This window comes from Mya arenaria, chromosome 1 (assembly GCF_026914265.1).
Source record: "Mya arenaria isolate MELC-2E11 chromosome 1, ASM2691426v1".
In the NCBI taxonomy this organism is placed as follows: domain Eukaryota; kingdom Metazoa; phylum Mollusca; class Bivalvia; order Myida; family Myidae; genus Mya; species Mya arenaria.
The window spans coordinates 62730644-62754151 of record NC_069122.1 but is presented as its reverse complement, the minus strand read 5'-3'; the positions used below and the strand labels follow the sequence as shown (position 1 = coordinate 62754151).

At 34.7% G+C, this 23508-nt stretch overlaps 2 protein-coding genes across 10 annotated transcripts in view; one reads left to right on the top strand and one right to left on the bottom strand.

Annotated features, from left to right (window-relative positions):
* LOC128238326 (histone deacetylase 4-like) overlaps window positions 1-23508 on the top strand; it is a 77820-nt gene that overhangs the window by 4488 nt on the left and 49824 nt on the right. For 5 of the 9 annotated variants that reach the window (XM_052954151.1, XM_052954160.1, XM_052954170.1 and 2 more), the window contains 3 exons: window positions 3331-3773; window positions 5935-5997; window positions 22745-22965. In XM_052954151.1, the coding sequence (XP_052810111.1) occupies window positions 3755-3773; window positions 5935-5997; window positions 22745-22965 (303 nt within the window). In that variant the 5' untranslated portion in view covers window positions 3331-3754. Of the gene's footprint in view, window positions 1-3330; window positions 3774-5934; window positions 5998-11020; window positions 11720-13798; window positions 14281-15712; window positions 15775-20415; window positions 20759-22744; window positions 22966-23508 lie in introns of those variants that run through there. The other 4 variants (XM_052954176.1, XM_052954185.1, XM_052954197.1 and 1 more) reach the window with 4 other exon arrangements.
* Window positions 788-2275, bottom strand: LOC128228450 (uncharacterized). Its single transcript, XM_052939771.1, has one exon. The coding sequence runs from the start codon at window positions 2273-2275 to the stop codon at window positions 788-790; it is 1488 nt and encodes a 495-aa protein (XP_052795731.1).

Here is a 23508-nt window from a genome sequence, read left to right as displayed (position 1 = left end):
GTGTTTACTGCTATGTTGAGATAATCTCCCATTGTGTTTTCTGCTGTGTTGAGATAATCTACCATTGTGTTTACTGCTATGTTGAGTAGTGATGGGCCGATGATCGATTATAATCGAAAATTGATCGGAAAGCTTCAAAATCGGCGATAATCGTTTGTAAATTATCATAATCGATTATCGCGGAACATCAAACAAATTTATCAAGGGAGGTTACTCAGCATTCATTTACGATTTTTTATCTTGCCGACATTTCCGTTAATTTTTCTTTGGGTAAAATTCGTAAGAATGGCAGACAACAATGACGATATGCGGTACAATTATCCGGGTGGAAAAGCAAAATCCAAAGTCTGGCTCCTTTTTGCATTAAGAAAAATCAAACTAGGACCTCCAACCAAAGAAAACCTTGACATAAGCAAGGCGTATTGTTGCCTTTGCAAAAAGGCTTGCGCGAAAAAGGTATACAGTAACTAAATCACAGGTGATGAGCAAGAAGAGATGTAGAATGAACCCATATCTCATTGACCAGACAATATTTCCAAACAAACATTTACTGATAGATTCATACTGGTGACTGAAATTTCTGATGTATACATTTCAGTTTAATGTTTTTTTTTCTTTTTAACTAATTTTCTGTTTTCTGTTTTATGTTTTATGTTTGTAAGTTTCCTGAAAAATAAATATGTAAGCACTATTCTTTGGTTTATACATTAAATTCAGCTTACAGAGACGAAGTGATACCCATTACCTTCAAGTATATCACTAGCAACCACTGCTCTATAATATCCGATTATAGCCGATGTCTAATCGGTTGATGGTCTCCGATTGTAACCCATAATCGATTGTAAAATTCAACCGATTGCCCATCACTAATGTTGAGATAATCTCCCATTGTGTTTACTGCTATGTTGAGATAATCTCCCATTGTGTTTACTGCTATGTTGAGATAATCTACCATTGTGTTTACTGCTATGTTGAGATAATCTACCATTGTGTTTACTGCTATGTTGAGATAATCTACCATTGTGTTGACTGCTATGTTGAGATAATCTACCATTGTGTTGACTGCTATGTTGAGATAATCTACCATTGTGTTTTCTGCTGTGTTGAGATAATCTACCATTGTGTTTTCTGCTATGTTGAGATAATCTACCATTGTGTTTTCTGCTGTGTTGAGATAATCTACCATTGTGTTTTCTGCTATGTTGAGATAATCTACCATTGTGTTTTCTGCTATGTTGAGATAATCTACCATTGTGTTTACTGCTATGTTGAGATAATCTACCATTGTGTTTACTGCTATGTTGAGATAATCTACCATTGTGTTTGCTGTTGTGTTAAGGTACGCTCCCATTGTGTTTGCTGTTGTGTTTAGATTATCTCCCATTGTGTTTGCTGGTGTGTTTAGGTTATCTCCCATTGTGTTTGCTGCTGTGTTTAGGTTATCTCCCATTGTGTTTGCTGCTGTGTTTAGGTTATCTCCCATTGTGTTTGCTGCTGTGTTTAGGTTATCTCCCATTGTGTTTGCTGCTGTGTTTAGATTATCTCCCATTGTGTTTGCTGGTGTGTTTAGGTTATCTCCCATTGTGTTTGCTGGTGTGTTTAGGTTATCTCCCATTGTGTTTGCTGCTGTGTTTAGGTTATCTCCCATTGTGTTTGCTGCTGTGTTTAGGTTATCTCCCATTGTGTTTGCTGCTGTGTTTAGGTTATCTCCCATTGTGTTTACTGCTGTGTTTAGATTATCTCCCATTGTGTTTGCTGGTGTGTTTAGGTTATCTCCCATTGTGTTTGCTGCTGTGTTTAGGTTATCTCCCATTGTGTTTGCTGCTGTGTTTAGGTTATCTCCCATTGTGTTTGCTGCTGTGTTTAGGTTATCTCCCATTGTGTTTGCTGCTGTGTTTAGGTTATCTCCCGTTGTGTTTGCTGCTGTGTTTAGGTTATCTTCCGTTGTGTTTGCTGCTGTGTTTAGGTTAGCTCCCATTGTTGTTGCTGGTGTGTTTAGGTTAGCTCCTGTTGTGTTTGCTGCTGTGTTTAGGTTATCTCTCATTGTGTTTGCTGGTGTGTTTAGGTTTTCTCCCGTTGCGTTTGCTGGTGTGTTTAGGTTATCTCCCATTGTGTTTGCTGGTGTGTTTAGGTAATCTCCCGTTGTGTTTGCTGGTGTGTTTAGGTTATATCCCATTGTGTTTGCTGGTGTGATTAGGTTATCTCTCATTGTGTTTGCTGTTGTGTTTAGGTTATCTCCCGTTGTGTTTGCTGGTGTGTTTAGGTTATCTCCCATTGTGTTTGCTGGTGTGTTTAGGTACCATTATCTTCCCCTGTCTTTGCTGCTAGGTTTATGTCGACCATTGTGTTTGCTGCTGTGTTTAGGTTATCCCCCATGTGCTTGCTGCTGTGTTTAGGTTATCTCCCCCTGTCTTTGCTGCTAGGTTTATGTTATCGCCCATTGTGTTTGCTGTTGTGTTTAGGTTATCCCCCATGTGTTTACTGCTGTGTTAATGTTATCTCCCATTGACTTTATTTGTGTTTGTTGCTGTGTTTAGGTTATGTCCCATTGTGTTTGTTGCTGTATTAAATTTCCACCCATTGTGTTTGCTGCAGTGCTTAGATTATCTCCCATTGTGTTTTTTCCTGCTGTGTTTGGGTATGTCCCATTGTGTTTGCTTCTGTGTTTAGATTATCTCCCATTGTGTTTGCTTCTGTGTTAAGGTATGTTCTATTGTGTTTGCTGCTGTGTTTAGATTATCTCCCATTGTGTTTGCTGCTGTGTTTAGATTATCTCCCATTGTGTTTGCTTCTGTGTTAAGGTATGTTCTATTGTGTTTGCTTCTGTGTTAAGATTATCTCCCATTGTGTTTGCTGCTGTGTTTAGGTATGTCCCATTGTATTTTTTGCTGCTGTGTTAAGGTTATATCCATCTGCGTTTGCTGCTGTGTTTAGATCATCTCCCATAGTGTTTGCTGCTGTGTTACGGTTATATCCCTCTGTGTTTGCTGCTGTGTTTAGATCATCTCCCATTGTGTTTGCTGCTGTGTTTAGGTATGTCCCATTGTGTTTGCTGCTGTGTTTACTTTATATCCTATTGTCTGTTTCTCTGTTTTCCCTTTTTAACATTTTTGCTTGTATCACAAAGCATACTATTCCATTCATGTGTATTAAAAAATAAAAAAGATCCCCAAATGGTGTGATTTGTCCTTATTAAAGCTAAATTTAGCTATCTTGTATCTAAATAAAGACAAACTTATTTTTCTTCTGCCTTAATTTGTCACTTTTACTGACGAGGAGAAAAAGCTCTTCAGGCAAATTAATTTTTTTCGTGATGACTTCTATTTTCAGAGCTGTCAATTGATTTTCTGGGCTGAAAGTCAACGCAGAGCTGTGGTCATACGGACCCACAAAAAAGTTCTTCCAAATAAGCGAAAAAGCTGGACAGAAAGCTGCTGGACCCAGATATTGGAAATTTGTGCTATAAATAGCAGGAGCTGACTGGTTTCACAGGGAGGACTTTATCTAACACTAGACTTGTTTATATAATCACATCTCCAGCAGACTTGGAAAAACAGAACAGGACAATGAATTAGGTTTGCGTCTATATTTGGAAGAAAATCACTACTCCCTGGAGCCTGATGGACAAGTTTAATAACTGAGGCTGCTATGTAGTGGGAGGTTTTCGTGTATGTCCATGGTGAGACAAATATACAGCATCCAAACTTTACTTCATTGATGGATACATTAGAAAAGGAGACTTGATCTTTCTACAATGTCATCCAATAATTACTGTAAGTTCTGTGTTGTTAAGAAAATTGTCAACATAACATTGATTTCTATATTTCCTAGGTATTGATGTGTTGTAGAATAAGGGTCACCATGTGTCTCACTGATATACTGGCTCTTAGGAGTGTCAGCCCGGAATACATCAGCTTTTCTTCTGGTCATATATATAGATATGATATATTTGTTAATGGATTGTATGGTACTGTACCATCCCTGTTTTAATATGCTTGTTAATGTTGACAGCTCTACCTTTGTCTATACATAAAAGGGGCTATACACCGTATGATGAAATAAAAAAAGAAGAAAATTGTCGAAAACTGATGTAAACATGGTATCAATGTGTACAATGCATTGAAACTAACTAACTAAAGTACTACATAGTTTACAATTAATTTATTTTTCGCAGTTTTTTCATATCTTTCCATTAAAAATATTACTAGGTATGTATACCTAGTAGAATTAATTCTTATGTGTGATTGGCTAGTCGATGTTATCTCATGATATTACCAAGTTAGGTATATAGCTTAAATATTCCAAATGTTTAGGGTAAACCTTCGTAGCACAGTATATACAACACTGGACTGCAATTTTGGTGACACCGCCAAAAATTCTGTTCACATAACTTTCTACAATGTTGATGAGCATTTTATCTCAATGATGTCCATGACTTACATGTAAAGCCAAAAAAACAATTGCTTCAATCACTATTATAGTATTAATAATGAAACAAATCAACATTCAAAGTATAGAGAATCACATGCATAGAGCATGTTTAAGGTTCAAGCTCAGTTTGGTCCAATTTTGACTCGAGCTTGCTTCGAAATTTAAGCCAGTTTTGCTAGATCTATCCTCATGCTGAAATGGTTTCAGCCATTCACCTGTCTGCCAGAAATTCTAATGGGATTTCTCTAGAGGTCTTATCTTCAATTGTCAAAATTTACCTTGTCTTCTGTCTCACTTGGGCAAAAATCAATCTTTGATTACTAAATTTATGTTATGTAGAGTACATATTTCAGTTTGGTGTTGTTTGGTCAGGGTCTTTTTCGCGGTATCTTAGAAAATAACCAGAGTATACCCTTGGAATTAGACATTTGTCATTTCTTCCCACAAAATTGGGATTTTTTTAATTTTTAAATTATTATGGTGGTTGAATATATTTAACTAGGCTTTAAAATAAATAATTGAACAAAATTATATATTTTTTTTATTTAGAATTTTTATTCAGCATTTTGGAAAAACCATAGCTTAGGAATTAACATTAACTAAATGTTGGCTTAAGAAAACTGTTGCCCAAGTGTCTGTCAGTAAAGCATGTGCACAGTGATATCTGAATTCATCTGCTTTCTTAAACAGTTATGGCCCTTTGAGTATTTTTTGTATGGGAGAATTCATTGTAGAAAATCATCAACAGCACTTGATTGAAAAACGTTTTGAAAGATAGAGGAGACTGGCTCCTTAAGATTAGATTCTTTCTTCATTGTAAACATCTTTTGACAATTTCATACACTGAAAACATGTTTATACACCCAGGTTTATTCACAACTTAAGGAAATTTAAAAAACAACAACAGTTGAGGTATTGTCATATGCCTTGGTGTTTTTTCGTCAAACATTGGCCATTATAATAATTCAAAATCATTTAAGATATTTGAATGAAAACTTGAGAAGAGAAATTTCACAAAATCCTGTATAGCAAGGCCCACAACTCCGGCTATCGACCCTTTACTGAAAAAAAACAACAGTCTAGAAAACAACTTGAAGCTGCACTCTCACAATTGACAAATTTGACAACTGTTTCTTTTTTTCCGCAGAATCAGCTGATTTTGCATCAGTGTTTTCAAATCAGTCCTATAGAATGACACATGATAGAACAGATCTCAATTATTTGGAAAACTTGAAATTTTCATATTTTTTTTTAAAGGGTTAGTAACGCATTAGTAACGCTCTTAGTCATCAATTTTCGAGCGTAAATATTAAAATCTACAATCTGATCTTTTATCATCAGTCTCATATCAGACATTAACGCAAAATTTGGCTCATTTCAAGACAAAAAATTAAAATTTGTCAAACGTTCAATCTGTGAGAGTTTACTTTTAAAGTTACGTGTACTCATTAAATGCCTTTTGTCCATAAGGTAGCTTTTCAATCCCTTGTTGGCCTATTTCAGACGGGATGCCCAGGAAACTGGACTACAAGGGCAGTGTAGACTCGGGCTTCCAGGAACCCATAGGTAATGTATATGATTATGCTGGCTAGGCTTGGAATACATGTTGCCGGAGGCTATGTGCACATGGATAGCAAACCTACAACTCTGGTCTCAAAATTGTGGAGTCTTAGTAAAGTTTGAGCCTCCTTGACTCTTTAAATAAAGCCTCTTTGACGATTTCAGGAGGCTGGCATATTTTGATTTGAATGATACGTACAGTGATGATACTTTTTATGATTAAGGTTAGGCTTCACATTAATTTTACTGTGAACAAGTTAATACAATATTTGACAAGGAAAAAGTTGATGCATAGCATCAAGTCGGCCAAATGAAATTAGAAGAAAAACGTGCATGCAGATAACCAAAAATGGTATTTATTTCAATGATAATATTTTTTTTGTGTTGGGTGCACATATGCTCGAAGGACATTATGGTTAATAATATTGTTACAAAAGTTTAAGCCTGGAATTATAGATATTTTGTTTTTTTCCCAAGCTAATCATCAAGTAACTAAATTATAACAAAAATATACATACGTTTCTTCGGAAGAAATAGAGTCAATGGTCTAATACATAGATTTCAATAGCATGAAATTTACCTTTTATTTGTACCGGCATGTTATGTGAATTCCTTTCTTTATATTTTGTATTAGTTTTTGTAACACATTTCAATCATATGAATATATAGAACGGGGATAAAAATAATATACATCAAGAGGTTATTATCTTAAGTTCATTCTTTCGAATGACATTTTCAAAACAAACAATTAAGCTCAAGGTTAATTTTTCAAAACTCGGCATTTTTGCTGTCACCAAGGGAGATTACTGGATAGGAGGTTTACAAAAAGGATATTGTAATAGTACTGTGTAACCTTCATCTATTTGGGCCGAAGTTGATATCAATCGGAACACCTCGGCCTGTATCTATCTTGGAGATGGCCGAGTTGTTATGATTAAGTTGGTATTTAAAATCAAAATTTTCAAAATGATAAGCAGTGCCATTATAATTTAAGTTTTCATTATCAATTAAAGTGTACAGTTTTATAAAACATACTAAACTTCATATTTTATCATGCAATGTGGAAACTATTGAAAGCATTGTTCTGCAATTTATGAACTAGTCCCTAAGTTATAATATTTCTAAAGTAATATCAAATATAGTCGGCGCCCTTCTGGGCTCCAACTAATTAGGAATATTGTTTGCATGATTCGATACAATTGTTAATTGCAATATATTTATTTAATGGTGGATAATACAGTTTAGAATATAAAAAAAATGTTAACAAAAATGGTATAAACTATATCGTTAATTGGTTGACACTCAGGAATGTTTGCATATACATTTGTAGGTAGACTCCCTTGGTTTAAGGTTTCTCTTTATGTAACAACTGGGATCTCTTACTATTCTCAGTTTCAGTATTCTGGAAATAGCGACTAAGTGATGAAATATAAAAATGGTTCTGACATATGTGTCAGGTTGCGTATGTTATATACAGAGATATTCCAACAAATAAATAGATTCCCAGTCATTGCGCTGTAGGAATGTACCCTGGTATTTCTGTTGCGTAGGTATGCGTGCATGTAGTTGACACATTTTGCCATTCTGTTGTTGATCAGTCTCCTGGGGAGTGCAGTCATTCATCGTTGCAAAGACATTTGTGCAAGATTTATTTTAACAAATATTTCCTAGCATCTATTCAACCTATTTTAAAGGTAGTCGCTCATGTTTTTGTAAAATGCACTTTTTTTGTAACTCGAATATTGATATTTGCTCATCTTGGAAGACCACAATTTTCATAAGCATTACCAAAGCTAATAATCACTTAAATATAGCTTTGTTGTTGCGGTATTGGTTGATTGACATTATCACATGATGTTGACATTATCATGTGATGTTATCAGTCTATTGTTAAGGGGTCAAAATATTAGACACTTTTGTTTAAATCCCGGTGGCCTTGTGGTATAGGCGTTTGTCTTCAATAAAATTCTTGATTTTACTTGCGTGGGTTCGCCACTCACTAAAACCAAGTTAGAACTGTATTTTTTCTGCTATTACCATAGAGTAAAATGATAACGACACGAGTGTTTTCAGATGAATAACTGGGTGAACTAATATTTGGGCCAAAATAATGAGCGAGTACCTTTAAGACCAATCAGAATTTGCTGAAAATATTTAAAAAATTCTTAAATGCTTTAATTATATAAGGCCATCCTTTCAAAAATATTATTTGCAGTGGCCTTTTGGGAGAGAGGCAGTTGTTAGGGATTTTTCATTTATTTTTAATTTCAGTTGCCATTGTAGTTTTTATTATGCTCACTATTGCTTCCCACTATGGGTCTGCTGATTTTCTTCACTATATTTTATGTTATTGCTGTGTCCGGTGATACACTCATTGGCGTATTTTCATAGTGCTGTCTTGAACTTCATGTCATTGCTATTTCTGGTGATGTTTCAGTCATTGTATTTCCTGTCACTGCTGTGACCATCATTGCCGTGTCTGTCTATGTTTATATTGGCATTTCCATAGCACTGCCGTGTCTGTCTATGTTTCTGTCCGCATTTTCATAGCACTGCCCTGTCTGTCTATGTTTCTGTCGGCATTTTTAAGCACTGCTGTGTCTATCTATGCTTATGTTGGCATTTTCATAGCACTGCGGTGTCTGTCTACGTTTATGTCGGCATTTTTATAGCACTGCTGTGTCTGTCTATGTTTATGTCGGCATTTTCATAGCACTGCGGTGTCTGTCTATGTTTATGTCGGCATTTTCATAGCACTGCGGTGCCTGTCTATGTTTATGTCGGCATTTTCATAGCACTACGGTGCCTGTCTACGTTTATGTGGGCATTTTCAAAGCACTGCGGTTCCTGTCTACGTTTATGTCGGCATTTTCATAGCACTGCGGTGTCTGTTAACGTTTATGTCAGCATTTTATTAGCAGTGTCTGTCAACGTTTATGACTGCATTTTCATAGCACTGCGGTGTTTGTCTATGTTTATGTAACACATTTTCATAGCACTGCGGTGTCTGTCTACGTTTAAGTCGGCATTTTCATAGCACTTCTGTGTCTGTCTACGTTTATGTCGGATGATTTTCATAGCACTACCGTGTCTGTCTACCTTTGTCGGCATTTTCATAGCACTACTGTGTCCGTCTATGTTTATGTGGGCATTTTCAGAGCACTTCTGTGTCCGTCTATGTTTCTCCCTGTTTTCCCAGTGCTTTGCAGTGTTAGTCTATTTAACCATGAACATTTTTTAATAAATTTCCTGTCTGTCAAAGCCCCCCATATTGGCATTTTTCATTAATTTTTCCCACCTGAAATTGACCATGGTGTGGAAACAGTCATGGTTCTTGTAACACAGCACTTTCTCACATTGTGCTTTACCATTGTATGAAGTTTAATTAAATTCCATACAGGAATTTTCAAGTTTGGCTCTGGACAAGAAAAACTTACAAAGGGCAATTACTCTGTAATTTGTTTAAATATAGTTATGGTTCCTGTATACTCAGCTCTTCCTCTCATTGTGCTTTACCAGTGCATGAAGTTTAATTAAGTTTCATCAAGCAGTTTAATTAACTTAAGACGAAGGGAACTTGAATAATATAGCAATGATAGTTCCCTTTGTCGTCATCTGTGGCATTGTGTTTTTTGGGCAACTTTGAGTTTTAAATGAAATCTGATATAACTTCATGTTCATGTCAGACCATCACATCATAACTTTACAGATCTCCATATTATCATTAATACAAATTTAGACCCTTGATCGACTTTGAAGGTTAATTAAGTTAAAGTTTAAGTTTAAGGGCAACTTGTGGTTTTGACTCAGATCATAAATAATGTTCATTCAATGGACATCATACTTTACACAGTTACTGTTGTTCTTGTTATTTACACAATTAGGTTACGTAACTCCATATTAACCGAAATCTAATTTATGGCCCTTGATCAACTTTCTTTCTTGAATGTTTTTGACACTGGCACATAAAACATCATTAATGCTTTCATTTCTATGACACGGCAGCGTATAGTTGAATGGTCTGACCTATAACAGTTTTTGTTATTCATGCATCTGTTTAGCAGCATCTTTAAATCTTATCGTTCACATCAGCATTTGGCGCTTTTAATGGCCTTGATTTCCGATTTAAGCGCTTTTAGTAGTAAAGTATTGTTTCAAATTTTGATTGTTTAACATTCATTATGCTGTTTTGTTTACAAAAAGGTGTCCTATGTTGTGTACAATATCTCTGAAAAAAAATAAAATGTTTGTGAGAACTTAATTTTACACCTTGATTGATAATCTATTTTGTAATCCATGAATTAAATAGAGGTGAATATGATAACATTAATGGTCGTTATTAATAAATTTGATGATAATTTGGACATGAGCTCATATTTATGTCAAATTTTCAAGCACCAAGAATGATTGACGCCAGATTGATGAAAAAAAAGGCAACAAAATGATGGAAAGGATATATAGAATTTACTTTTTTGTCTTAATAATTGATTCAGGCCATTTTTGGCCAAATATTTTTTAAATGGGTTGCAGCGCTTAATTCCCGCCCATTCTTATATATTTTATTTAATATCACCTTAATATAATAAACGATCCATACATATACAGTATGCATTAGTTCAACATCAACCAGCCAATTATATTGAATCCTTAAATTAAGCTCTTTCAAGTGCAGAAAATTGACTACCAGTATATCTTAAATATTCCTGCAAGAATGCATAATTATTGGCTTTTATTACCTGCTTGAGAGAAGTTTATTTGCAAACAGAAGTTTACTTTAGGTCTTTGCACTTTCTTAAATTTTTTAAATGTTAAAGAACCTTCTCAAGTCGTCAGCTATTTTTAGTTAAATAAGTCTGTTGAGACCATGTTGTTGTTTGCGAGATGGTATTTATAGAAGCAAAATATTGATGTTTTCTGTTTGAGGCCAGCTTGCTAGTGGTGGAGTCTATATTTAGCTGGAAGAGAGGCGCTTCTATTGATCATTTAAACCTCTGCAAGTCATTGGACATTTTATATTGGAATTTGAACTCAGTACTTTTTTTCTGTATAAGCCATCAGTCTTGTTGGATATCTCCATAATTTACCTTAAAGTTCAAAGTAATTTCTTTGATGTGGGGGAAGATGTTAATTCTGGATTGTTTGACTTCTTGATGTGTTCAGTTGACATATATGGATCACAAAGTGAACGTTCATGTCATAGTCAAGATCTTTTTCACTCTGAGAACTCTGGATAGATTTGTTGTGCCAAGTCAGATTGAAATGGATATATAAGTTCTTCTCAAATGCGGGTTTTAAATCAGTCTTATATTCTAGTTTTTTAACATCTTTTTTCTAATTGGACTTTAAATATCATTATACAAATAGTGAAAGTATAGCGCCATTCGGCGAAATGTTAATTGTAAGAAGGCTACAATGGAGTGAATCTTTTATAAAACACATCCAAGTTGTAGAGTGACATAAATAGAATATAAGTGTTTGAAGAATTTTCTGTAGCATAAAAAGTGTTTACTTTAGCATAAGATTCAGGTGTCGCACCCAGGGATTGTAGATTTCAAGTTGCTAATTTTCCAAAATAGCATTATCGCTTCCATTGTGAACATCTGATTTGACAAGCAAGCCTCCAGGTATGTGACAGGGGCGGATCGTACAGTTTGCCATCGTTGTCATTGTGAAATGGAATCATGTCAGTAAACATCACTTGTACGGAATATGTTGACGATGGCTAAAGGTAAGTTATCAAACAAGTTCTATTTTACATTAAGTTAAAGCTTTTTATTCTTGCACTTGAGACTTTCAAAACTGAATGTGCCATTTTCTTGGAATAGAGAGGATCTTACAGGAGTGTGGTCATCCAATACGGAATTTATTAAACAGGTTTTCAAATATTGTGAACAAGCCTAAGAATGTGTGGGCAAAATAAAATACTTTCAGTGTTTTTGAGGTGAAATGTATCGCAATCTTATTTTTATTACAAGTATGTTAATTATGATGTTATATAGACAATTAATTGGGAAATAACGCCAATTTTTTGGTCATACTGGAAATGTAACTGTCATTGATTTTTTTCTAGCACTCTTTACATCGGTTTTAAAGAGTGAAACGGGTAAAATACCAACAACAGTGAAATTATAATTTTAACTTTGACTGTTGCAAATTTCAAATAATCCCCTGTTATTTTTTTTAAATAAATCTACTTTTTGTACTGTCATATATTAGCTCATGTTTTGATATATTATAGAACACAATTTTCCTGTAGATATTGACAACGATTTAAACAAATCTAACATATTTTGTCTAGTCATACAGTTCCTGTCATGTTCTGTGATAACTGAGTATGTTCTTGAGAAAGAATGCACTGTTTTATGTTTGTTTTTGCCGAATGATGTGTAAGTGTTGGGTTATTCCCCTTAGACTTCTTGTGTTGAGGTAGAGTGATGTGCCGGGGAAGCCGAGTATCAAAATGATTAACAATTATCTGTTTGTTTGGATGATTTTATGCAAAACTTGGCAGAAAGCCTGGTCTGCTGAAATACTTGAGATAATAGATTATCTATTTTTTTCTTGTCTGGTATCTATGGTAACTGAAGTGAAATCTTGAAAATAAAGTGCCAGGACTGGTTTGAAAATCTTTTTCTCTTTTATTTCATTTTTTTTGGCAATTTTGAATTTTCGCCAACATTTTGAAGAAAAAGGTATAAAGTCTTTGGAGAGGGACTGATATTATTAATTATCTTTAATGCCCGTTTTTTTCTCAAGGCCGTTCCTGGAAATTCTAGAGCTGCTTCAGGAGCGTCCTGGTTTCCAACCAGTAGTTTCATACTGATGGATTCTTCAGCTTTTAAAAGAAAATACACATATAGTTATCTTGATAACGATTAAACTCATACAAATGGATTCTTATGCTTTCAATAATTCAATATTTTTGCATGGCATTGAGCCTCAATGTTGAACCGTCACACTGGCTGACAATCCTGCTTTAATTTCATAATGTGCTCTCTAACTTATTTTTCAAGAAATAAAAACATCTTTATGGATTAGCTGCATTTCAAATTTCTTAAGCATAAAAAACAGGAGGGATTGGTTTCCAGTATCTATCAGATTTTTTTTCAACCAAATATGGGTCCAAAATGCTCCATCAACAATCCTAATAAGTATTCCTGTTTCTCAATAACAACTAGTTCACATAATTATGTTTAAATGCAATCTTAGGCTCTTAAAATTGTTAAAACCCTGCTTTGATTCTTTGTTTGAAATATTTGATGGTAAATGCACAATTCTAGGGGAAAAAAATCTTCACAATTCTAACACTGCCTTGTAGTTTTTATCCGACCTTTTTTACTGCACGTACCTGACCAACTTTCTCCAACCATTTTTTTCTCTCAATATTTTGGAGTATTATTTTTTCTTTTCCATTACTTGTATCAGAAATATGCGAATATATTATGCTGTTTTTCTAGAGAGACAGGGCATCATTGACCCTGACAATTATTACTCTCCTCGGGTGAGGTGTGAACAATGAGCAAATATCACCACTACCTTTCAAATCTATTTTTTTTTGGAAATCCTGACCTGCTTACTCTAAAATACATGGCAAGTGATATAAACACTATTATTTGTTTCGCCTCATAATATGCACTATATAGTCATTAAAACATGGTTAAATAATAGGGTGTGATATACAGGCGTGTTTCCCCAGCACAGAGCTCGGTCTCCTAGGCAGCTTCAATCTGTATCTGTAGGTGTAGCCAGGAAATGCACCGGGCTGTTATATGTTCTTTATTCTCTTGGAAAATCATTCATAAATGTTCTTGAGTATTCCAGGAGTACAAACACAACCAACCACCTAACAGGATAGCTAGTTTGATCATATCGGAGCTGTAGTAAAATCTGTAGCATATTAAAAATATGTTCTCATAATATCAGTGTGTGTGTGAAGTGATTATAAGGTCATTCTAAGTTCTTAAAGGCTGTATCAGTATTAGAGGTTACATATTTTGATCAAACAGTGGTCATAAAATGGCGTGCTACCTGCCACTGTGCCAGATATGACTGTTTTATTGAGATCTCAGTCACCTTATGGCATTTCATAGAAATTCAGATTCGATATGGTTGTCAAAACAATATTTCATGGCAGGCATAAAAAGTGGATTTTCTTTTCTTTATTGTTAGTAAATTTAGTGAATAGACAACAGTGATGTTGAAACTAATGCTGGTGATGTGCCTGTAAAAGACTGTAGAAATCTCCTGGAAAGTCCACTACGGATATTATATTTGTAGTGATAAAAGTGGGTAAGTCAGAATCTCCTGAAAGGGACTCACGCAACAAAATTGTTTTTTTTTCCGGTAATTCATTTGAAAACACTTGCAGAAATACAGTGAATTTATCCATGAAAAATAAAGAGATCAAGGATTTATTGTGGTGGTGGATAATATTACTTAAACTCTTTGAAACCAAAATTGCAGAAAAAATACACTAAGTATAACAAATATTCTGGTTTTAGTGGGGAGCAAAGCCATTCTCAGGTTCAGGCAAGGATGAATTCGAAAACTGACAACATAACCTTACGCCCAAAAGGACTCACACATTTTAATTAAAGGATAACTTAACCTTTAAGCCTTTTGTTGAAAAGCGTTACTATTTGCTATTCATAATAACAATATTTGAGCACATATATATATATTGTCATCATTTGCTGAAGGGTTCCAGTTGTCAGTATCTTGGTTTAACACTTCTAATGATTTGCCACACATTATTTTATCATATAAAAAGGGGCATTTTAAAAGAACATGCGAGTTTCCCATTAAAAGTACAATAGGCACATAACATTGATAGAAGTGGATGAAATAAGAGTCAACTGGCATTATTATACTTCTTTACATTCTTCAAGTCAGTAGTAATTATTCACAATAAAGTTGCGAAACAAGAGTAACCAGAGGATAGAAGGCGCTTGAACTACTTGTTCTGTTTGTTTCCTTTAATTAAATCCTTGGTTCCCTGTTTTATATGATGATACAGACAGTGATGTGGCACTAATTGTTGCTGTTTTTGTTTTCAATGTTGTCAGATTTTCATGTATTTATTTAGTGTTTATGTCTTGAAATAGGCCATTGAAACAGGAGAATATAAGTTGATGCACTGATGCGTATTTCCACACAGCTCCTAACATCATGAGCAATCTGTTTTCTTGGAAGCCTTCCTTCAGCCTTCACAGATATAGTTTTTAATAAGAATCTCCGGTTATTATTGAGGCTGTTCTGAAAACCAGATACAGAGAGCGCATGCCATTATTAATGGTGTTTTGTTTGTGTGAAGAAACTGGGTTGAAACAAGAGGCTGTATATATTTATGGTTTACAGGAAATAAGACTTTAAATAATCAATGACAACACTTTTTGATTGATTAATGATGACCATATGATAAATTGGGTTTTAACTGAAGAGAAATGGAAAGGTGCTGTACCCTGTCCATTTTCTGTAAGCACCCTAACACAATCTGCCCTCCTGGAGACCAGCATTGGCACCCTTCTGCCCTCTGTTTTGTATATTGTCATATCTGAAAGGCTGAAATATTTAAATCTTACAATATACTATACAGCTAAAGCTGCAATTACTATTTTACACGTCTATTAATAGATGTAATTCATTGAAAGGCTATATTTGTCATGAATCACAGGTTTGACCCACTAAGATCTTAATGCTTAAACAGATGGCCCATTTACTCATGTTTTCGTTTAAGCAGTGAACAAATTACCAGTGTAAACTAAATGGTTATTTAAGGTGACTGTAAGTACATATTAATATTTTAATTCATATAAATGTTATTTTCTTTATTGATCTTATATTTGATTATGTTATGCACAGCCTTAATTGTTTTAGCTGGTTTCCGAGTTGAAAAAAATAATAAATACAGGCTTTTTGCTCTTAACTGCATTGTGTAAATCACTTTTTGAATGATATTTTGATAGAATAAACAAACAGTATTGATTCATGCAATGGAACCAAAGTGTTTAGAAATTGAATTGAACCTGTACTTCCTTAACTTACAGTATGTATGCAGGACTTTTAGGGGCGTAGCTATGATACCCGGGTAGTCCCTGGGTGGACAAATAAAATTTAGTTCACCAGCATAGCAAGCGCTTACAAATGCATTTAAATGTATATTTTCATGTTAAACTTTTTAGTAATTTCACAAAATATTTAACTCAGAATGCTTGAAAAATGGTTCTAAGCCCACCTGTGCTCAGCTTGATATGTGATATATGGTGATTGTCCGCTGTGCTCAGCTTGATCGATATATGGTGATTGTCCGCTGTGCTCAGCTTGATGTGCGATATATCGTGATTGGCCGCTGTGCTAAGCTTGAAATGTGATATATGGTGATTGGCCGCTGTTCTAAGCTTGATATGTGATATATGGTGATTGTCCGCTGTGCTCTGCTTGATATGTGATATATGGTGATTGTCCACTGTGCTCAGCTTAATATGTGATATATGGTGATTGGCCGCTGTGCTCAGCTTGATATGTGATATATGGTGATTGGCCGCTGTGCTCAGCTTGATATGTGATATATGGTGATTGTCCGCTGTGCTCAGCTTGATATGTGATGTATGGTGATTGTCCGCTGTGCTCAGCTTGATATGTGATGTATGGTGATTGTCCGCTGTGCTCAGCTTGATATGTGATATATGGTGATTGGCCGCTGTGCTCAGCTTGATATGTGATATATGGTGATTGTCCGCTGTGCTCAGCTTGATATGTGATATATGGTGATTGTCCGCTGTGCTCAGCTTGATATGTGATATATGGTGATTGTCCGCTGTGCTCAGCTTGATATGTGATATATGGTGATTGTCCGCTGTGCTCAGCTTGATACGTGATATATGGTGATTGTCCGCTGTGCTCAGCTTGATATGTGATAAATGGTGATTGTCCGCTGTGCTCAGCTTGATATGTGATGTATGGTGATTGTCCGGTGTGCTCAGCTTGATATGTGATATATGGTGATTTTCCACTGTGCTCAGTTTGATATGTGTTAAATGGGATTAATTGTCTGTGGTATGTCGTGCAACATCTTTCTTCAAACAACTTCTCCTCTGAAACCACTGTGACAATATCAACCAAACTTCACAGGAATGTTCCTTGAGTGGTCCTCTTCCTGTAATAAAAGTGGTTCCATGCAAAACTCTGGTTGCTATGGCAAATCAAAGGAAATTCTGCTTCTCAGAAACCGCTGGTCTGATTTCGACATTATTTCACTGAAATGTTCCTTAGATGACCCTTCATCAAATTCCTTCACCCTGGTTGATTCATAAATATACATGGCCACCAGGGGTGGGGCTACTTTTCACTTTATGTCTACTTGGAAAACTTTGAAACGTTTATTTTGTTTTTAAATGTTTTTTGAATGTTTTTCTTTATTTATATGAATGTTGCTGTCTTAGCATTTTTTTTATTTTTTTTATTATTTTATTGTTTAACAATCATCGAAGATATCAACTTCAAACTTCGTGAACTTATTCCCCATATCAATGTGTTGTAAGAGTTTTGGGCCTTGGTAATAAATACATATTTTTCTTGTTTATATGCCCCTGTTTAAGAAACAGGATGTGTTATAGTTTCACCTGACTGGCATACGGGCGGGCAGCGTCCAGTATGTTGTCTGATAAATAACTGAAGACCCCTTTGTCTAATCAGCGATATAGGACCATCATGGCCCTCTTGTTTTATAACTGGTCTGTATTCAAAATTCCCTAACCATCTCATATAACATATTAAAACCAAAACTAATAAAAAACCTTCACATTTCAACACCTGGGCTCAAGTGTGTGAGGGTACAGTTCCAAATGCTTCAGGTAATGCCCCTGGCTTAAAACATTTGTCCAGGTGAGAATAAACTGTGAGAAGGAATTTGGCAACATCTCCCTATAAATGTAAATATGAATTTGGATAATTTTAGAAACAGGTGTACCAAAATAGATGTAAGCACTGTGTGGGAACTGACACTGGATATAGCTCAAAAAGTGATAAGTTAACAGAAAATTATGCAGTTGTTTTTTTTAACCAGAGGTAAGATCTTGCTGTGTAAACGCATATCTACCGTATCCACAAATGAAGCAAGTGTTTGAATTAATAGCTGAATGCTTAATTTGGCCTATGGAATACTTTAAAGTGCTTACGATTTAGCAGACTTCTTAAAATGTTTCTTCAAATCTGAGCTGATCACCTCAAAACTTACAGAATTTCGACAAGTATTGTTATTTTTAGGAAATATATCGAATAAATAAAAAAATTGAATCGAAGGATTTCACTAGCATAAGCTCAACTATTTTTATTGTGAGATATGGCAATGTAACTTTTAAACTGTTAAAGATATGCCCTTAGAAATGTTCACAGTACTGTACTGGGGATAGCCGTAATATATACTGGGGATAGTTTCAAAGTTGAGAAATTTGTGTCCTGGTGATAACATATAAAATGGGACAAAAATTGATAGTGACACTGTTAATATACAATATGTATATGTCTATTTCGAACTTTCAAATAATCTGCAAAAAGTGAGAGTACAATTTGATAAGAAATTATTGAGCAAACTTTAGTTAACAATGAGTTTGATCCATTCTCTCCTACAACAACATGTTTTTGCTCTCATCCCTCGATATGGACAACATCGAACAATTTCCCTCGAGCTCGCGTATAGATAAATAGCCGTAATCATTATCACAGTCTCGTTATTCTAAACACATCATTACTATCCTCAGTCCACTTAATAGCTATCACCTGTGCAGTTATTTATTTGCTTCATCTATCCCCAGTACACTGCCAGGGCATCAAAAGGTATGAATATCTCCATAACAACAAAATATATCATGTTGATATTTTACACATTACTAGATTATGTAATTACAATGAAATCGCTCGATTCAGTTTTTATTCTTATTTTCAATTTGTTGATTTATGTTTGAAATCGTACCACATAAATTAACATTTGTGAGCGATCATGCAACTTTTGGAGTGAATTGGGCTATTATACAAAAGAGGAGACATATTTCCATCATAGTCGTATATTGCACAGTATCAAGTAATTCAAAACTCTTCGATTTTGTTAAATATATCAACATAAAATAAAAAAAATGATAGAAAACTGACCATGTGTCAAAATCAAACGCTTATCGATTGATAATTTTTTAGCTCTACTGGCCAAAGGCTATACATTTACCAGGGGTACTTTCCTATGGCGTCTTTAAATGGACACACAAGTACTCTGATTTCTTCAAAGGAAGGAGTTTAATCCCCACAAGGGGTACTTTCACATGGCATCTTTAAATGGACACAAGTACTCTGATTTCTTCAAAGGAAGGAGTTTAATCCCCACAAGGGGTACTTTCACATGGCGTCTTTAAATGGACACATTAGTACTCTGATTTCTTCAAAGGAACTGTACCTGACTGATTCTATAAGCTATCAGCTATTGTCACAATCAGTGGAAACTAGTTAGTATAGACAAAACTATAAGTGCATGATTGTACTGCTTTGTAACAGTGACCTTCATAATAAAAGATAAAATATTATCAGACGGAAGACATTGTTACATATAGTACTCCACCTGGTTAGCTTTATAAGTATGGTTTATTGTTTATGTCAAATAAAAGGAATGTTTCCACGGGAGGAAGAGCACACTTTAGAGTAATGGGGTTCACTTTATTTGTAGTACATGACCTTTAACAGACTATTAAACAGTTAATTGTTGAAACTAGGGTTACTGTAAATAGTTAATGAAAGTATGACTTTATGGCCAAATATATGAATCAACTGAATCACGTAGACCAATAGAGTCGTAGACCAATATCCAAAATAGAGTGTATGAAATACTAGCTAGAGTTTTCCAAATAAGTGCTCTCATTTTTTTGTTATTGATTATTTTAAAATGTCACATTTTGTTGAAAAACATTAATTATGCTGTTGAAACTAATTATTTCAAATTGGATTTACATTATAAATCTGTTCAAATGAGTATTTGCAAATTCCTGTTTGGTGCAATTCAGAAAAGAAAGTAAAATAACTCAATTTTAACAACTTGTAAAAAACCTGTTCCAACATAAAGTCTGTGAGTGACCGTCCCTTCATAGAGAGACAGTTCAATGATAATGTCCTAAAGAATTGAAAATTCTGAGTGTGCTTGTTATTAAGTTTATACTGACTTTTGTCATCAGGAAAGTAAATACGCTGCTTGAAAGGTTGTTATTTGGCGCTGACTAGGGACGTCAATAGTGCTATATATGGCTAAGTAAATTATTCGCTGTGGCAAACAAATGCTATTTCTGGATTTTTTCTATCATTTTCTCATTTGCTCAGCTACTGTTTGTGACATTTTCAGGCAAATTGCATGAGGTCTTTATGACGGAGAAAAATGTTGAAGATTTTACAAGGGAGAGATATAAAAGTTTGCTTGAAACCTGATGCCTTTGTGATTCCGACTTGAGTTACAGTGCTGAGGGTGCTTTGTATTTAAATAATAATAATAAAAACACATTTATTGTATGAAAAGACTTCATCTTTATTTAATTTTATGCAAGTTTGTTTAATGGGAATTTACATCTCTAAAGAAAAAAGTGACAAGAAGTGTTGATATATTGAAAAGAAAAAACAACAAGAGAAAATTTATTATATATATTCAGTAAAAGCCCTGACTGGTTTAGGGTTGATGCAGTTGGTTGAACATTTCCTGTGTTCAAATGAAGTATATAAAGGAGATTTGAATGTCATGCAGGTAAATATTGGGAGTTGATACTCTTTCTTGAACCTATCATTATCAGGTCAATGATTAAGTATTGATTATTAAGCAGAAATTATAAATAGATCTTAAGAACATGTATACAGCATGGCACTTGACGAAATGTTCATAACGTTATAATCGCTGTTATTAGGACTTTTCACACAGGTAATACATAATAAAGCGCTGTAGTGGTTATACTATATGCATAGTAAAAATACAGTTATTAATTACTATTTTGGGCTTTGATTACTTTATCCTCGGTTTTTACGTTTATTAGCAGCTAATTTATTTTGTTTCGAGATTTTTGTTTTATTTTATGATTGAGTCACCTGTTAGCTATAGATGTAATCCTCCAAGGATTTAACTATATAATTTGCAAACTATTGCACGCATGCATTCATGGGTAGTTATTTTTAGCGCTTCAAAGAAAACAAGATCTGATTGGCAGAGGCATTAGCATAAACACTGATTACACCTGTTTCTTAACCTTTAATGTACACAAAAAAATGTTAACTTTATTGAAAATGAGGAAGCAGTCAACAGAAACTCAATTCGCTGGAACACAGAAATAGTCATTAGATAACTGTTGACTGCCTCTGATTAATTAAGTTGTACAGTCTCATTTATTAATTATAACAAAATATGAGTGTGTTATAATTTTCTAGTCAGTGAAAACAGGATGTGTTTTAATAGAAATAACAACAAAATATCAGTGTGTTGGAGTATACTGAAATCTTTTTGGATTTTACACCTCTTAGGGTTCATCAGAATAGGTTAAGGGTTTAAGGTTAGCTGAAAATGTGTTTAAGATACGAACTATTGTGGCATAAAAACTGGATTCATGAAAGGAGTGTTTACATATGGTAATTTCGTTCTTTAGTCTATAAGACATTGATAAAAAATTATGTGATTATGCAAATTTATGCGCCTTCTGATCTCGTTGTTTACTACTACTTTTTTTTATTTTTGTTTTGTTCAACTTGCTTTGAGCTGAATATAAAAAAATCTGGAGTATTTTCACAGTCTTTGTAAGCTTTGTCACGCAAAAACTATAACCTTTTGGCATAAAGGTTCAAGATGATACACTTGAAACTTGTTGGTACACACGTTGGGATAGAGTGGTTTGTATATAAACAGATTATATGTAAAACTGTGAAGACTAGTTTCCTTTTCTTGGGGAGAAAAGCTGCAAATGGTCTCACTTTGATATAGCTCAATGACATACATGCCATATTTTCTGGAGACCATTCAGGGGGATTTGTTCAAAAGGCTGAAAATTCAGGGGGATTTTGGTTGTATTCAGGGGGATTTTTTTAGCAGGTCTAAGTTGGCGAAATATTGAAGTATTTTTAGACGCAAGTACGAAAAAATGTATTCACATATAGTTTGCTTTAAAAACTTTTTCATTATACTGAATTATTTTATGTCATGATTTATCATATTCTTATGACACACTGTCATGTCATACTGTAATGCACTCGCAGAACAAAATATGTCATTGGAAAAATATGTTTTCGAGACAATTAAATCAAATTTACCTTCCTCCAAAGCCTTTTAAAAAATTGTGCTTAATTCTATCAGCTTTAATGACTTTCAGACAATAAGAGAATTAATTATATTATTAATTTCTTCCTTCCAAAATAGTAATATTTCTTTGCCTTTGATAATTACTACAATGTAATTGATTACTTGTTGTAAAAGTTTCCTTTTGGCATTTCATCCTTGTGTATTTGTACATTTAGTTACACTCACATACTGTGGTTTCACTTTGTCATTATTGCCTGATGTAAATTTCTAAAAAAAAAAAAAAAAAAATTTTTTTTAAATCCGGGGAATTTTTATCTCCCGCCGGGGAGACCGGGGGATGGATCGAAATTTCGGGGGATTTTCCCCCTCCCCCCGCAGGGGGATATGGCATGTATGCAATGATCCATGTCACTCCAGCAGGCGATGACACGAGATGTTCATTGTGTGTTTCAGATCTAGTTTCTTCTCCATTGACGTCCCCTGTGCTGGAACGGCGCGGGAAGATGGGGGATGCTATGTACGGGGAGGCAAACCTGCAGCCTGGCTTCCAGCAGCAGATCATGTCCCTTAAACAGCAACAGCAGCTACAGCAGCAGATGCTGGTACAGCAGTTCCAGGAACGACAGCAGCAGATGATGCAGAATCATGAACGTGAGCTGCACGAGTACCAGCAGGTAATCACCCGAGCTCATGCCTCAACTACCCAGAGGCACATATAAGGCATAAAAAAGAACATCCTTTGATTCCTTCCACTTCCCATATTTTTACTGTCTATCCTTCAATCACCTCATCGTATTTTTTTCCAAGAAAACTAGTTTGGTATTAGTGATAGCCTTGGTGTAGTCATCGTAATCATTATGAAACACTTTAACATGGCCATTTCTCAAAAACCAACATAAAGATATTCAAATGAAACTTGGTACATATGTACACAATACACATTCTCAAAGCAAGTAAAGAAACTCTGCCTTTAATAAATGTTATGTCCCTTTTTCAACTGAAAAAAACCCACAAGAACAGACGAGTGTTGGCATTAGCTCCATGCTTTTTCCCTTGTCAAGTTCTTATGTACTGTGTTTGCTCAAATACACATAAAACACCTAATAGAACACAATAATTATAGCATCAGCGACAATGCTTTAGGCCATAGGTGTTAAGAAATGAGAAACTAACATGTTTGGAGATGTTTTAGTGGGAAAAAGCGCATCTATTATGCC